The 16195-nt window shown below is 35.4% G+C and overlaps 1 protein-coding gene across 2 annotated transcripts; it reads right to left on the bottom strand.

Annotated features, from left to right (window-relative positions):
• Positions 1-2539: 2539 nt before the first annotated feature.
• Positions 2540-9008, bottom strand: LOC101897969 (uncharacterized). Of its 2 annotated transcripts, XM_059129781.1 has the most exons (6): positions 8731-9008; positions 8482-8640; positions 6211-6417; positions 5090-5977; positions 3065-3217; positions 2540-3004 (listed from the first exon to the last, which is right to left on the bottom strand). In XM_059129781.1, the coding sequence occupies exons 1-6, from the start codon at positions 8966-8968 to the stop codon at positions 2619-2621; spliced, it is 2031 nt and encodes a 676-aa protein (XP_058985764.1). In that variant the 5' UTR covers positions 8969-9008; the 3' UTR covers positions 2540-2618. The 2 variants fall into 2 exon arrangements, with proteins under 2 accessions (XP_058985764.1, XP_058985837.1); XM_059129854.1 differs by lacking the exon at positions 6211-6417.
• Positions 9009-16195: the final 7187 nt, after the last annotated feature.

The raw sequence follows: 16195 nt of genomic DNA, 5'->3' as shown, positions 1-16195 counted from the left end.
CAAAATTGGTATTTGAAGTTCGTTATGGGAACTACAGTCTGTGACAGAAAATTGTCTGTGCGGGTCCAGGTCTTCGTATAGGCCTCATATATCAGTACCTCCCTATATTCGGTATTTTGACGATTTTAGGCACAATGCCCACCGAAATTGTTTGAGAGGTGGTATTTGAAGTTCGTAATGGATGCTACAGCCTGTGACAGAAAATTGTCTCCAATTTAACGGCACCTCGTTATATACGATATTTTGATGATTTTAGCTACATTATTCACCGTTTTTTTCAAGTTTCGAATTTGAATATGGTAATGGCTTATGACAAACAATGCCTATGTATGTCCACGTCGTATAGACCCAAATATAACGGCTATATTCGGTATTTTTAAAATTTTAACAGAATTTTTTAAGGATTTTATTGCATTTATTGAAAATTTCCAAATTCGTTTGCAAATGGTGGAGGATATTAAAAGTTCGGCCCGGCCGAACTTACTGCTTTTTAACTTGTTGGAATTTCAATGGCTTTACCTCTAGTTCATTTCTTAATATTTACCGATTGGTCAGTATCACTGTAACGAGCGATGGTACGAGACAGAATAACTTTTTTTCTGGAAAATTCTCACCAAAATGCTTTTGTACGCTTGTAAACAATATAATGAGCTGTCACTGGAATAATTTTATCAGCTGTCGGACGAGTGGCTTAAAAATTACAGCAGTCTGAAATTGGTTGCAGTTTTTTCATCTCACCCTGTATAAAGATTCCAAAAAATCGAATATTAAAAAAAAAATGTGAAAGAAATTGGAACTTAGGTTACTTTGCCAAACGCCGATACACGTGTCTGCTGTTTCTACCTTCATAATTTGCTGTATTTTCCTGTAGTTATTTGTTGTGCTGCCCAGTGTTATGCAAGATGTCACATGGCAGAGAGTATAAAAGCGATATATTTATTTGTTTACAAAATGATTTGGCGGAATTTAATATTACAGAATCAATTTATGAGCAATTTTATAAATGCATTAACTCTTTCCCTTAAATTGTATTATTTATGTATGTATATATAGTTTTTATTGAAAACTGAATGAAACTCAAATTACTTTTCATATTTACATAAACACCAGTTTTCATAATTCAGCAATTTTTCATTCATTTATATATTTTTTTTTTTGAAATTTTGTGACTTACACTTCAATGAACTCGTATAAACTGTATGTGATCTGGTTAAAAATGCCAATTTTACATTTTTAACATTGTTTTGTATTTTCAGTTTCTTTCTGAAGCCGTGATCTTGAATACTAAATATGAGATGAAAAGAGAGAAAAAACAATTGCTATCCATTGTTTGGATTAATATGTATGCGAGCGGGTTTTCCAAAGTAAGTACATACATTTACATTGATTATTAAAAATATAAAACCTGAAGGATTGTTTTAAATATTATACAGGGTGAGATAAAAAAACTGCAACAAAGTCAAACGCCATAATTTTTACATTTTTTTAATTTATTGAATGAAAGCAAAAATGTCGGAAATAGCATAAAATTATAGAATAAGTTTAAATTTGTTCGAATTGGCACAAATTATGGCCTTCAAACGGCCAATGGGACCGTCACATGCTGCCCGAATGCTGCTCTGCGGTATTTTGGCCCATTCCTGGCGAAGCGCTTGCTTGAGGAGATCGACACTTTGGTATCTTTAGTGTCAACCTTGCTTTCCAAAATACTTCAGACACAATAGTCCAACGGATTGGTATCCAGAGATTTTGGTGGCCATTGCGCGCTGGAAATGAAGCGAGGAACCTATTTATTCTGATGCCACCGTCGATAAATATGAGCGGAGAGTGACCATCGGCTGTTATGGCGGCCTACACCATAAACATGGCCGGCGCTTGAGTTCTGGTGGCCAACCGAAGATGCACATTTTCAGCTGACCTCTTTGACAACTCTTTAGCTCTTTTGAGTCTATTTTCTTTCTGTTGCGATGTAAGTTCTTGATTTTTTTGGAACTTCAATGAGCTTATTTTTCAATATTTGCCGAATGAAATATTGCGATATGTTCAGCTCACGAGCCATTTTAGGGCCATTGCGACGCGGATTTCGATCAAGTCGCTTCGTTTTTTTTTCGAATAATTTCTGATGATGTCGCTGTTTTCTTCCGTCCACTTCCTTGACGTCGGGCTACGCTACCAGTATTACGGTAACGAGCGATGGTACGAGACATAAAAGGTTTATTCACATTTAAATGCTAGGGTGCTCTAACGATAGCCACTTGTGGTTTTCCAGCCAAATATAATTCTTTATATCACACTATCACGCTTAAATTCCATCACGAATAACTTTTTTCTGGATAATTCTCACAAAAATGCTTTTGTACGCTTGTAAACAATATAATGAGCTATCACTGGAGTAATTTTAACAGCTGTCGGACGAGTGGCTTAGAAATGGCAGCAGTCTGAAGATGGTTGCAGTTTTTTCATCTCACTGATATATTCGTCAATTATTAACAACAAAACGAATTTTAAAATATTCCAATATTATTTTATTTATTAAAAAAAGGCTACAAAAATTCGTATAATAACAACATTAATCCTAAATTGACTATATTCGCTAAGACTCTTTCAATACTTCAATATCAAAGACCAATTTGTGTATTACCTTGCCTTTGGTGTACCAAATCCATTATAAACGATTTGATTTCTGGCTCCATATAGTGTCCCATTGACCAATTAGAACGTCTCCTGACTACATGATCAACTAGAGATTTATCTTCGAGTTCTTTGTTATTCTCCTTTCGCGTTTGGATAGCAGCAGTTTTTGCTTTAGTGTTGGATGATTTGGTGGATTGCTTACTTTTGGCATTTGTTTTAGCTGGACCTTCTGTGGTACTTGTTGGCATACTCTCTGTTGCCGTGGGTGCAAAATAATTACTGGTATATTTAAATCCTGGTGCTTGATTTTCATATCGATCAAGTATAGGGGTTTTGCGATGACATTCGCCATTTGCAACTTTCGTCCAATCTTTAATTTTAAAATATATTAATATCACACTTAATTATTCTACTAAGTTTGTGAACTTACTGCTTATTTTATCCAAACATATGGCCATATTGAAATAGCATTCATTAACCATGGTATAATTCACACCATTACGTTGAACACAAATCGGTTGATATTCGCGTTCACAGTCATAATTGCATTTGTCACAACGCCCTTCATGAAGTTTTACGAAGGCTGCAATAGAGGATATATAGTTAGAAATTTTATTATTTACTAATGTACTCCGATTTTCTCTCATTAGGTCCGCTTAAACCTCGATTGCATGGCTCATTTCTGGCGAAGACGATTTCAATTCACAGCATTTGCCAATTCACAAGCCAGCTAAAAACCAGTAAGGAAAAGTCAAAAGTCGGGCGGGGCCGACTATATGATACCCTACACCACTGCGCATATTTAGTAGAGCTCCAGTAACAAATTAATTTCGATCATACCACCCATCAATATTTGGCTTTAGGGCAGTTATAGTTTGTTATAGAGTGCATGATATCACTTGGAGAAGGATTATATAAGTACAAAAGTAGTAGGTTCGGCCGGCCGAACTTCGAATACCCTCCGCCATTTGGAACGAATTAAAAATTCTGTTAAAATTTTAAAAATACCGAATATCGGAAGGTGCCGAAATATGGGGTATATACGCTATTGTGGACCTATATAGACAATCCTCCTTTAGAGGATAAATTACTCACAAGGAACTCCTTGTGAGAATTTTCAGCCAATTCGATTGCAAAATGTGGCTAAAATCATCAAAGTACCGAATATCGGGAGGTACCGTTATATGGAGGCTATACGATATCGTGGCAAAATGTTAACTTCCTATCTTAAATAGGAATTCATTTTTTGGTCTGATTATTTGTACAATAAGCCTGAAATCGATAAGGATGGGAACTATATCCAAATCTTAGCCGTTCTCGATAAAATTTGGCAAAGGTATTTCCGAGCCTTATAAGATATTCGGTATCAAATATCATTGTTGTCGAATGCATATCTGATTAAACATATATATGGGAGCTATAGCTTTATCTGAACCGATTTTCTCCAAATTTGATGTACTTACTTCTAGATCAAATTCGGTCGGATGTACCAAAATACAGGACTTTTTGACAGATATTCATCATTTCGTGCACAATTAACCCGAAATCGATATTTCCGATCTTTATAAGATATCTGGTACCAAAGATCATTGTTGTGGAATGCATATTACGCTTGTGCGGGACTTTACACCCCAAATCGGATAAAACATATATATGGGAGCTATAACTATATCTGAACCGATTTACACCAAATTTGAAGTACTGGTTTATAGGGTGAATTCAGTCATAATTGCCAAAAATTCACTCCATTTGGGTTGATATTAGCCATTTGGTGCACAATAAAACTGATATCGGATAGAGATATATATGGGATCTATATCCTAATCTGAACCGATCTAGACAAAATTTGACAGGGGTATTTTCGAGTAGTATCCGATGTCCGGTACCAAATATAATTCTTCTGGAGAGCATATTACGCATGCGAGGGACTTAAAACCCCGGATCGAATGAGACATATATATCGGAGATATAGCTATATCTGAACCGATTTTCCCCAAATTCGATTTACTTGCTTCTAGACTGAATTCGGTCGGATGTACCAAAATACAGGTCATTTTAGATTAGCCATTTGGTGCCCAATTAACACGAAATCGGTTGAAGATATATGGGAGCTCTATCTAAATCTGATCCGATTATCACCAATTTCAATAGGGTTCGTCATTGGACCAAACAAATATTGTTTGCAAAATTTCATCTTAATCGGATAATAAATGCGACCTGCATTTTGTTCACAAGAATACATAGACGGACGGGCGGACGGACTGACATGCGTAAATCGATTTAGAAAGTGATTCTATACATAATACCCTTACCTTAGTGTAGGGTATAACCAATTTTTAGTTTTATAAAATTGAAATTACCCTTAAATCAATAGATAAAAGATTGCACTTCAAAAATTTCAACATAACCTACCCTTGTAGTGACATATCATATAAATACAAAAATGTATACTTACTATTTTTCAAATACAAATTCGTGCTTCGCATTTCACAAATATTCTCAAAGGTGCGAACAGTGCCATTGCTTAGAACACCGCATATTTTCACAGAACCATATTTACATTCGGTTCTCTTTCTATTCGTCTTTTCCTTTCGATTTGCTTTGGACGAGTATGATTTATCTCCTTTATTGCCTATTCTAGTCGAAAACTCATCGTTGTAGGACCGTAAGGGGATCATATTTTCATCTCCATATAATGGCAAATTTCTTTGATCTGTATGTAAATCTTCAAAATTTCTATTATATAAATTATGCATAGATTTGACAACAGGTTCCACAATGGGACTTTCGTTTTCAATATTTATGTTATTTGGGTAAAAATTAGGTATTTCATTTTCATATTTTATGCCATTCACAAAATTATGTTTTTCATTCTCATATTTGATATTAGCATCAGCATAATTTAATGGCATATCATTTAGTGATGAATATGGCATGGGTTTTGGGTCAGTGCCTTCGAATTGCTGATCTGGTACACTCTCAGCATTATTTTCTTCCGCCAGTGGTCTTTGAGTCTCTTCTGGCGCATACATGTTTCGCATGTCGGGGTATATATGATTGAAAGGATTCATGGGTTGGAACATATGTGGCGTCATCAAGAAAGGATTTTGATATTGCAACATATAGTTCGGATACGTTTCGCTGGGTATTCTATTTTCATTAGTCATCATCGATTCCGTTTTGTAATTCAGAAAATCTTGTCTCTCCTCTTGGTTGGGGGAGTAGCTAATCTTTTCATAACTTCGTTTTGTGATGCCATGCAATTTGGGTGGCTTAATGTCGAGACGTAATCTTGAATTGGAATAATCTTCATCACAGATGCCATACTTGATAACACGCCAATCTGGGAAGAAATAAAAAAATGAATTAATTTTAATTAGTTGCTTTCAAAATTGCAGGCAAAATCGTTCAAAAGATATAAATATCTGCAGGTGTTAGTAATTTTGTTGTAAAACCTATTCCATTTTAATTTTCGAATAGATCTCAATTTTCCTTAATTTTTAAAATACCAATTTCAAATCCCCATCAATTGGTCGATTTTGCCTACAATGATTTAATATTGACTTAGAAAAAAACCTTTTCCATATTTGACATTTTCGGCATTCAATATACATTCGTTGCGGAAGGTCGATTTAACACCCATATATTGTCCACACACCGGTCTAAATATCGATGTGCATGGAATCGGTCTTCGTTTTCTTCGTAGTTGTTCTTTAGGTTTCCGATAATTTGCCAGTTTGTTTCTTGCATCTTCACAATCGGAATATTCTAATTTTACAAATTCTGAAAATGTTTCGCTTGTTAGTTATGATGTTGATGAGTTATCCATTCTTGTATTTGGTATAATTCAAAGAGAAGAAAATATAGTTTATGTCGTAGCTAGGACCATTAAGGGACGTTTTTATATTAGATCAACAGAATCTACAAATCATTTAAATTTTTTAGAGTACTGTGGCTTCCTACTGGTTTGAGTGTACGCAGGGTATGAAATGGCTTCTTTTCTTTCATTTTTTCTATATTTTACATGGAAAAGTTAATTTTTTTTTAGTTCTGCTCGAAATAGTTTCGAAATGCAATTGAGGTTTACTTTTTTGTTTGTCTTAAAAACCTCACTGCTATATGGATGCAGTGGTTGTTCTCATTTGACCACAAACGTTAATTACGAATTGGGACCTTATCTACCAAATTCGCTGAATTAAGCCATCGATGACATTTTCCTATTTTAAACAACGAGAGGTGAAAAAAAAAATATTTTCGGCCGGTACACCTATTTGAGGCTCATTGCAAACGTTAGACTACGGGCTGAGAATCAACTTCAACTGGAATCAACTTCAAGCTTCTGTCATTTCTAAGCTACTCGTCCGACTGCTGTTAAAATATTCCAGTGATAGCACATTGTATTGTTTACAAACGTACAAAAGCATTTTTGTCAGAATTTTCCAGAAAAAAAGTTATTCGTGATGGAATTCAAGCGTGATAAATCTGAATAAATGTTTTGTATCTCGTGCCGACGCTCGTTACCCTGATACTGGTAGCGTAGCCCGAAGTCAAGGAAATTGACGGAAGAAAATAGCAACATTCGCAGAAATGGTTCGGAAAGTAGAGAAGCGAATTGATCGAAACCCGTGTCGCAGTGGCCGAAAAATGGCTCGTGAGCTGAATATATCGCAATATTCTATTTGGCAAATATTGCAAAATGAAAAAAATGCAAAATGGAAGAACATACACCGCAACAGAAGGAAAATAGACTCAAAAGAGGTAAAGAGTTGATTCGCTTGGCCGAACGCGGTTTTCTCCGATGAGAAAACATTCGTTGTCCAGCAGTTTGTAAACAAACAAAATTATAGCGTTTACTTGCCAAAGATGTAAGCTGAAAATGTGCACCTTCGGTTGGTCACCAGAACTCAAGCGCTGATGATGTGGGCCGCCATATTAGCCGATGGTCGCTCTTCGCTCGTATTAATCGACCGTGACATCAGAATAAATGGCGAATACTATAGCGACAATATTCTGGAGGGTGATTTAAAGCCTTGGGCACGCAAACATTTTGGCCGCAGACCTTGGACATTCCAACAGGACTCAGAACGCCCCACCCAAGAATGGTAACAAAATTAGGTTCCTCGCTTCATTTCTAGCGCACCAAAATCTCTGGATACCAATCCGTTGCACTATTGTGTTTGGAGTATTTTGGAAAGCAAGGTTGGCACTAAAAAATACCAAAGTGTCGATCATCTCAAGCAAGCGCTTCACCGGGAATGTGCCAAAGTTCCGCAGAGCAACATTCGGGCAGCGTGTGACGGTTTCATTGGCCGTTTGAAGGCCATAATTCGTGCCAAAGGTGACCAATTCAAACAAATCTACACTTATTCTAAAATGTGATGTTATTTCCGACCTTTTTTTGCTTTTGCTCAATAAAATGTAAAAAAATGTATATATTATGACGTTTGCCTTTGTTGCAGTTTTTTGTCTCACCTTGTGTACCCTTTTCTTAATCGATTTCTACCAAATGACGGACTGAACCGAAATTCATCAAATCCATTTTATTTGAGCTGATATTGCACTTTTAGGCACAATGAACGTGAAATCGGATGAAAATATATCTGAACCGATCTCAATAAAATTTAGCTGAGGTATTTCTATTCTGTATCTGATAGCTGGGAGCAAATATAGTTGTTATAGGGAACATTTTACGGGTTTAAGGGACTTAAACACAAAATAGGATGAAACATATATATGGGACATATAGGTATATCTAAATCGAATTTCACCATATTTGATACACTTTCTTCCATATGCAATTTTTCATGAATTATAAAAAAAACTCAAATTCAATTATCATCAACTTACCCAGACTAGTTTTACAAGCATATTTGGTAAGTTCACATAAACTCACAAATAATTTCCTCTCGCGGGTTTGTAAATTTATTGCACAAATCGGTTTATACTCCTTCGGACAAGCAATGCGACAGCCGTGTATGCAACGTTGCAACGGGAACTTTGGAAAATCTACAAGAAAATCATACATATATATTTTCACCAACAAATTCATTGATTTGGCGTTTAAAACACAACGCAACACAACATCGATTCACATACATTCTCCCCTGCTCTGGTAGAAATTTCTATTGGCCTCGGTCAGCAAACACTGATTGGGAAAGAGTAAAAAATCACTGCCTTTGGCCGAACAAACTGGTACACCGTCATTGGGACATTTTTCGTGGCGACCACTACTGATGATGTCGTTATTTGCATATCCGCCATACGATGAGCGGCACGACAATAGTAACACCAATACAAACACATAGAAACCGTAAAGCCAACGTTGGCGGGACATTGTTTTTTTTTTTTTTTGGAAATTCACTTTTCGAACACTACGTAACCGACTACCACAGCTTGTACAATACGATGCGAGATGCGAAAGCTTTAACTAACTATTCGCTTTAATTCTGAGATCAAATGGTTTTATACGAACCCAAATGGCATAGCTAGTTAACCAATACCATTGCAAAGTTGTCTTGTATTAGTGTTGATGGTGAGATGCATTCCATTCATTGCATGTTGGCTTTGGTTTGCTGAGCTTGACTTTCTGCCCGCAAACTTATCAACGAAAACGCAAGCCACTACCACGAAAAGAATATATCACTTGGAATTTTGTAGGTTATCGACACCAAAAATCGTGTAACTATTCGCTCTCCATAATCTCTGTGCATTCCAAGTTCAGAATGTAAGATTAATCGTATCACTTTAATTCTTTTGTCATCTCATTTCTCTCATCAACTAAAAGATGTTCTATAAATTGTATATACACGTGTCATATATGTGTGTTGGTATTACATTTACAGATGTGAGTAAAATTTTGCACATTGTTTTAAGCCGCTCGCTCACTATTCTGAGTGGAACATTTCAATTATTACAAAGTTAATATATTCAGATTCGAAATTTTGTATAGTTTTTGCAATAATAAATAAAGTTTTAATAACTTTTTATTAAATTTCATAAATTTGTAGTTTTATTAAAACAATGCTTTTTTGCCAGTAGTCGGCACCTCTTGCCAATTGTCGGTATGGCATTTTCCAACAGTCGGCATACCAATTTTTTTGTAAGAATAATTAAAATAATAATAAATTAATTCATAAAAATATAATATTTTTGTTTAGTTAAACTGATTTGACGTCTTTATTGTACTTTTCTTAGAATATGAATTATTGAGGACCTTCACAGACAAAAATTTAATTTTTATTAGAATAATTCATATTTTCTTAGCGAAATTGTGCACAAAGATAGCTGACAATATATTTGAAGTAAACAAAATACATTTAGTTATAATAGTTTCATTTATTTGGGCTTAAAAATAAAAAGTGCGACTACTGGGACCTGCCGAACATAGGCACACTTACCCTATGGATTTTCAATTAAAATAAAAATTAAATTAAATAAAAAAAGAAAAAAGTACCTTTCTTATATTTGGAATTTGTGAATTGATCTTTTTTCCTTTAGATAGCCAATATATTTTTTTTTCAAAAACGAGATAGACCCATAGTTCTTTTCTGTGATATCCACCAATACACGCCACGCGAAATAGTTGAAATTTACATTCAACAGAAGAAGTCAATTGTGAAAACTCAACGTGCTTTTTAAACATTAAAACAAGTAAAAAAGCAGTAAGTTCGGCCGGGCCGAACTTTGAATTCCCTCCACCATTTGAAACGAATTAGAAAATTTTCAAAAAAATAAAATCCATTAAAAAATCTTTAAAATATCTAATATAGGAAGGTGCCGATATATGGGGGGATATACGATATTGTGGACCTACAAAGACAAATCTATGTCTGCGTGTAAAGTACTCACAAGGAACTCCTTGTGTGGATTTTCAGACAATACGAATGGAAAATGTGGCTACCGAATATCGCGGGGTACCGTTACATGGGAGCTATACGTTATCGTTAACCTATATGGAGAATTCGCAGTCGGGGGGTAAAGTGCTCACAAAGAACCCCTTGTGTACAAAGAACCCCTTGTGACCATTCCGTTGAAAAATATGGCTAAAAACATCAAAATACCGAATATCGGGGGTACCGTTATATGAGGGCATACGATATCTCTGCCGAGGTATAAAGTACTCACAAGGAACTACTTGTGTGGATTTTAAGACAATTCCATTGAAAAGTGTGGCTAACATCATCAAAATACCGAATATCGGGGGGTACAGTTATATGGGGGATATACGATATCGTGGACCTATATAGACAATTCTTTTTGAGGGGGTAAAATGCCCACAAGGGTCTCCTTTTGTGGAATTTCAGACAATTCCATTGAAAAATGTGACTAAAATCATCAAAATACCGAATACCGCGGGGGTACCGTTATATGGGGGCTATACGATATAGTAGACCTATATAGATAATTCTCTGCCGAGGTATAAAGTACCCACAAGGAACTACTTGTGTGGATTTTCAGACAATTCCATTGAAAAATGTGGCTAAAATCATCAAAATACCGAATATCGGGGGTACAGTTATATGGCGGATATACGATATCTTGGACCGATATAGCCCATCTTCGAACTTGACCTGCCTGCAGACAAAAGAGAGATCTGTGCAAAATTTTAGCTTTCTATCTTAATTCGTTTAGACTGTAGCGTGATTATAACAGACAGACGGACATGGCTAAATCGTCTTAGAATTTTACGCTGATCAAGAATATATATACTTTGTTGGGTCTAAAATGATTATTTCGATGAGTTACAAACGGAATGACGACCTTTATATACCCTCCATACCTTTTTTGGTGGAGGGTATAAAATGTGAGAAGTGCGCCTTCTAAGAACACCATTAAGCGTTTATACGAAAAATTTTCGGCCGAGAATATCGCTGCCGTACGAGCCAGTGTTGAGATGTTCCCAAGAACATCCCAAAAACGCCGTTCTCAGCAGTTGGGCATGGCTCGGTCCACTTTACAACGGATTATTCGCATTGATTTGCATTTGTTCCCGTACAAAATTCAATTGACACAAAGAATGTTGCCTGCGGACAAGCCTCGTCGATTGGAAGTCATGGGTCCGTCGAATATGGGCAACCCTGTATGTTCTGGAAACAATGAAAAGGTCGCATTGGTTGTCCGATTGAGGTAAAATTTAGAAAACAACTAATATATTGCAGGCTTCTTTTGTATTTTACTTAATTTGACGAAGGCAATTGTGTCTGAATCTAAATTCATTAAAATCCATCCTATTTGAGCTGATATTATATTTTTAGGTACAATAAACGTGAAATTTGATCTAGCAGAGGTACTTATATGCGGCTAAATTCGTTCGTGTGTGCCAAAATATATTCAGTTCGAGCTTATATAAAGCGATTGGTGCACAATAAACTTGAAATCGAGTGAAGATGTATATGGAAGCTATATCCATAAAAAATCGATCTCGATAAAATTTGGCAAAGGTATTTCTGAGCTGCATTTGATATATTTATCCGAATATCATTGTGTGGAGGAAAAATTTAACAAAACGGATGAAGAATATATATGGGAGCTATGTTTGAACCCATTTCCAACAAATTTGACGCTCTTGTTTCTAGGCTCAATTTGGTCGTATATGTCCAATTCCATTCGATTTGGACTAAAATTACACATTTGTTCCCAAAAAAAAAAAATGCAAATAGGACGAAGAACATTTTGATATTTTCTAAATTTTGACCGATTATCTCCAATTTTGTGCAAAGTTTCATCTTGATCGGGCGATAAATGCGACATGTAGGGGATGTACAGGGGACATTTTGTAGGGGACGTACCAGAAGGAATGGTCCGATCACTACCATCTTTATAACAGATCTTGTGTGGATAGAAATATTGAGATGTACCAAGTCTGAATGGAATCGGAAGTTAATTTCGCGTTTTATGCGCTTAATGGATATTCAAAATTTTGACCCTTCGCAGCAGACCTTGGCTTAATAAAAATATTGTGATGTGTGTAATTTGAAGATAATCGGACTCTTACATCACATTTTATTATTCAAAATTTTGACCCTTGATGGAGTGAACCGATATTGTCCATTTTCTCACCTGACCTAGTACTGATGAACATTTTAGAATTTGCAAAGTTGGAGCAAATTAAGACTATCCTTTCTCTTTGTGGGCAGTAAAATATTTTTTTGAAAATTTCGACCTTTTGGGGGGGAGGTAGCAGATGGAGTGGGGCAATCTTGTCCATCTTGAAACTCGATCTAAGTTTGATAATAATATTACTATGCACCAAGTGTGGATCAAATCGGATACTCCCTTTCAGAGTTATTGTGCGCAACAGCCAGCTAGACAGACAGACAAACGGACGGATGGACACAGGTAGATGGGCTCTAAATGTCCTGAAACGGATCTGGTCCAGAGAGATGAGGTACGTTTTGGCCGTATCAAATGAAATATACCCTCTCTAGCCATATGACTGAGGGTATAAAAATCTGTTCATTCCCACATAGACTCCGGGTTTTTGAATATTCGTGAATCTCGTTTATTTTCACATTTCGAGTTTTTGGTTTCGTCATACACTCAATATGGAATGTATAGAATAGATTACATGTAAGGATATACTTGATTTAAAGGACTTAGGACACGAACTTAACTACGTATTACTAATTTTAAAAAGGTTCACTTTGATCTATCGAGATGAACCTAAACTATATGAAAACGGCCGACATGTTGATTCTGCTTTGGGCCATGGCCTAATATTTACATTTCTAACTGTTTATGTTTCTGTTTATGATTGAACAACATTTTCGATTGTGATTTGTTGTTGTTGTTGATGAACCCATGCCATGCGGTTATGATGACACCCAGCACAATTCTTGTTGATATGCATTCAGAAATTCTCTAAAATAGTCGTTGCACTACCATCGAGCACGGAGTAACGATTACGGGATGTTTCACTGGCTTAGAAGCATTTATTTCTCTGCAGATAATTGGGTTAATCTTTTGTTTGATTTGTCTTTTTGCAAATAATTTCATAAACCCAAAAACAAAACGTGAAATAATTTCGTAGTTTGTTCTGCGTTCTCCAACCCAAATCACTTGGATATACGAAAGAGAACGTTGCAATTTTTATAGACCAAACGTGCTTATTGCGTAGTTTTTGTTGTTGTGGATAACTGTTTTGTAATCGATATCAATAAAAGTTTTAAATCTTTTCAGATTTGTTTTTGGGGTTTTCATAATTTGTAGTATTGTTGTGGTAACAAAAAATGACTCGGCTGCATTTTTAGTTCTGAATGAAAAGTTCATTAATTTGAGAAAATGGCACATGAGCAATTTAGACATTTTCAAGTATGAATTTGAAATAGAAAAACATAATAAATGTTAATGGCTGATAGTTATAATAATTAATGATACAGGAGCTCCATATATAAATATAGTCGAAAAAAAATGTGCTGATAACCAGCCGATAACTCCAAATCAAAAATACCTCATTGGTTTAATATTCTTTGTTTGTATTAAACCATTTATTTTGAGAAAATTACTTCGAATTTCAAATCATTTGGATTTCAAAATAAATCTACAGGGTGAGATGAAAAAACTGCAACCAACTTCAGACTGCTGTCATTTTTAAGCCACTCGTCTGACAGCTGTGAAAATTATTCCAGTGACAGCTCATTATATTGTTTACAAGCGTACAAAAGAGAATAATACAATAGAAAGAAAAAGTTATTCGTTATGCAATTCAAGCGTGATAGTGTGATTTCTTTATATTTGGCAGGAAAACCACAAGTGGCTATCTTTAGAGCACTCCAGCATTTAAATGTGATACTGGTAGCGTAGCCCGACGTCAAGGAAGTGGATGGAAGAAAACGGCAACATCAGCAGAAATGGTTCGAAAAGTAAAGAAGCGACTTGATTGAAACCCGCGTCGCAGTGGCGGAAAAATGGCTCATGAGCTGAACACATCGCAATATTCGGCAAATATTGAAAAGAAAATAGACTCAAAAGAGCTAAAGAGTTGCTTCGCTTGGCCGAAAGTGGTGAACTGCCGAATTTGGTTTCCTCCGATGAGAAAACATTCGTTGTCCAGCAGTTTGTAAACAAAATGATCATGCTTATTTTAAAATTTGATGCTTTTTCCGACTATTTTTTGCTTTCATTAAATAAAATTAGAAAAAAATGTAAAAATTATGGCGTTTGACTTCGTTGCAGTTTTTTCATCTCATCCTGTATTTTCGGCCGATCTCACATATTTGATGCATCAAACACTTTATGTTTGTCCGATTCCAATGAAATTCGGAAATTTGGTACAAAAATAAATTTACCAAATAATATTGAAATCGGTTCACATTTCGGTATAGCTCCCATATATTACGATCGATTTCTTTTATTTGATGCACCAAACATGCTATGTATATTCAATTTTAATGAAATTTGGAATGTGTAACCAAAATAAATTTGAAAATTATGTTGTAACAAAACAGATTTGGATATAGCTTAGATATATATTTTCGGCCGATTTCATTGAAATTTGGAATGTGTGGCTGAATTCGGACTTAAAATAAATGTTGTCAAATGTCAATAAAATCGGATTTTCCCATGGTCATCTGGACCTGAACGCGTGAACATGCGTTGGCAGACCGGCGGATTTCTTTATTTACGCTCCCTAAGGAAAACAAAAACAAGTAAAAAAGCAGTTTTTAATACCCTCCACCATATTGAAGGAACTTGAAATTTAAAAAAAAATAACGTCGAAAATGAAACCCCTAATATTGATGCTATACGAAAACCAGGACCGACATGGCAAATTTTAGTGCAAAATTATAGCCTTCCATATCAATTCGTTCCAAAGATAGCGTGATGGCAACAGATAGAGAGACACAAAAGCAAGCGGATGGACGGACATCGCTATATCGACTTATAATTTTACGCTAATCAAGAATATATATATATATACTTTGTTGGGCCTGATATAACTATTATTTCGGAATGACAATGTTAATAAACCGTCCATATTATGGTTAAGGGTATAAAAACATTACAATAAATACGTTTTTTATATTCTTGAATTTGTTTTTATTCAAAACCCACAAAATATGATAAGAATAAAATTGTAAATGCATATAAAATCGAAAGGGGTAGGGAATCGCACCAGGATCAGCTAGTCTATATCCATAAAAGAGGAATATGTTTGTACTTTTTTTGTTTGTAATTTTTTAGACTCAAAAACTGCTGAACAGATTTTCCTGAAAATTTCTAAACATACTACAGCATTGCCTGAAAGTAACATAGGATATATGAATTTTTAAAATTCCACTTGGAATTGGAGATATAGCATCAGAATCGGAGGTACCTCCAAAAAATGCAGTTTTTGCATGCACATTCTATTGGTCGGTTATAGATACAGTCTTCTTGTAACGGAATTCGGTACCGTTATATGGGGTCAATACGAAAACGTGGACCGACATAGCCCTTTTACAAACTTAACCAGCTTCTATGTCAATCGTTCGAAAGATAGCGTGATTACAATAGACAGGCAGACAGGCAAAAGGACGTAGCTAAATCATTTTAGAATTTTACTCTGATCAAGAATATATAT

This window comes from Musca domestica, unplaced genomic scaffold (assembly GCF_030504385.1).
Source record: "Musca domestica strain aabys unplaced genomic scaffold, Musca_domestica.polishedcontigs.V.1.1 1, whole genome shotgun sequence".
NCBI classification, from domain to species: domain Eukaryota; kingdom Metazoa; phylum Arthropoda; class Insecta; order Diptera; family Muscidae; genus Musca; species Musca domestica.
The sequence above is the reverse complement of the archived record's forward strand: the minus strand, read 5'-3'. Positions and strand labels throughout refer to the sequence as shown.

Bases quoted from the DNA above. Each gene is read 5' to 3' on its own strand.
- LOC101897969 (XM_059129781.1), bottom strand. From the start codon at position 8,968: ATGTCCCGCCAACGTTGGCTTTACGGTTTCTATGTGTTTGTATTGGTG. The intron at 5,978-6,210 runs GTTTTTTTCTAA...ATTTCTTCCCAG, and splicing joins AAATGTCAAATATGGAAAAG to ATTGGCGTGTTATCAAGTAT. The intron at 3,005-3,064 runs GTAAGTTCACAA...TTAAAATTAAAG, and splicing joins ATGTTTGGATAAAATAAGCA to ATTGGACGAAAGTTGCAAAT.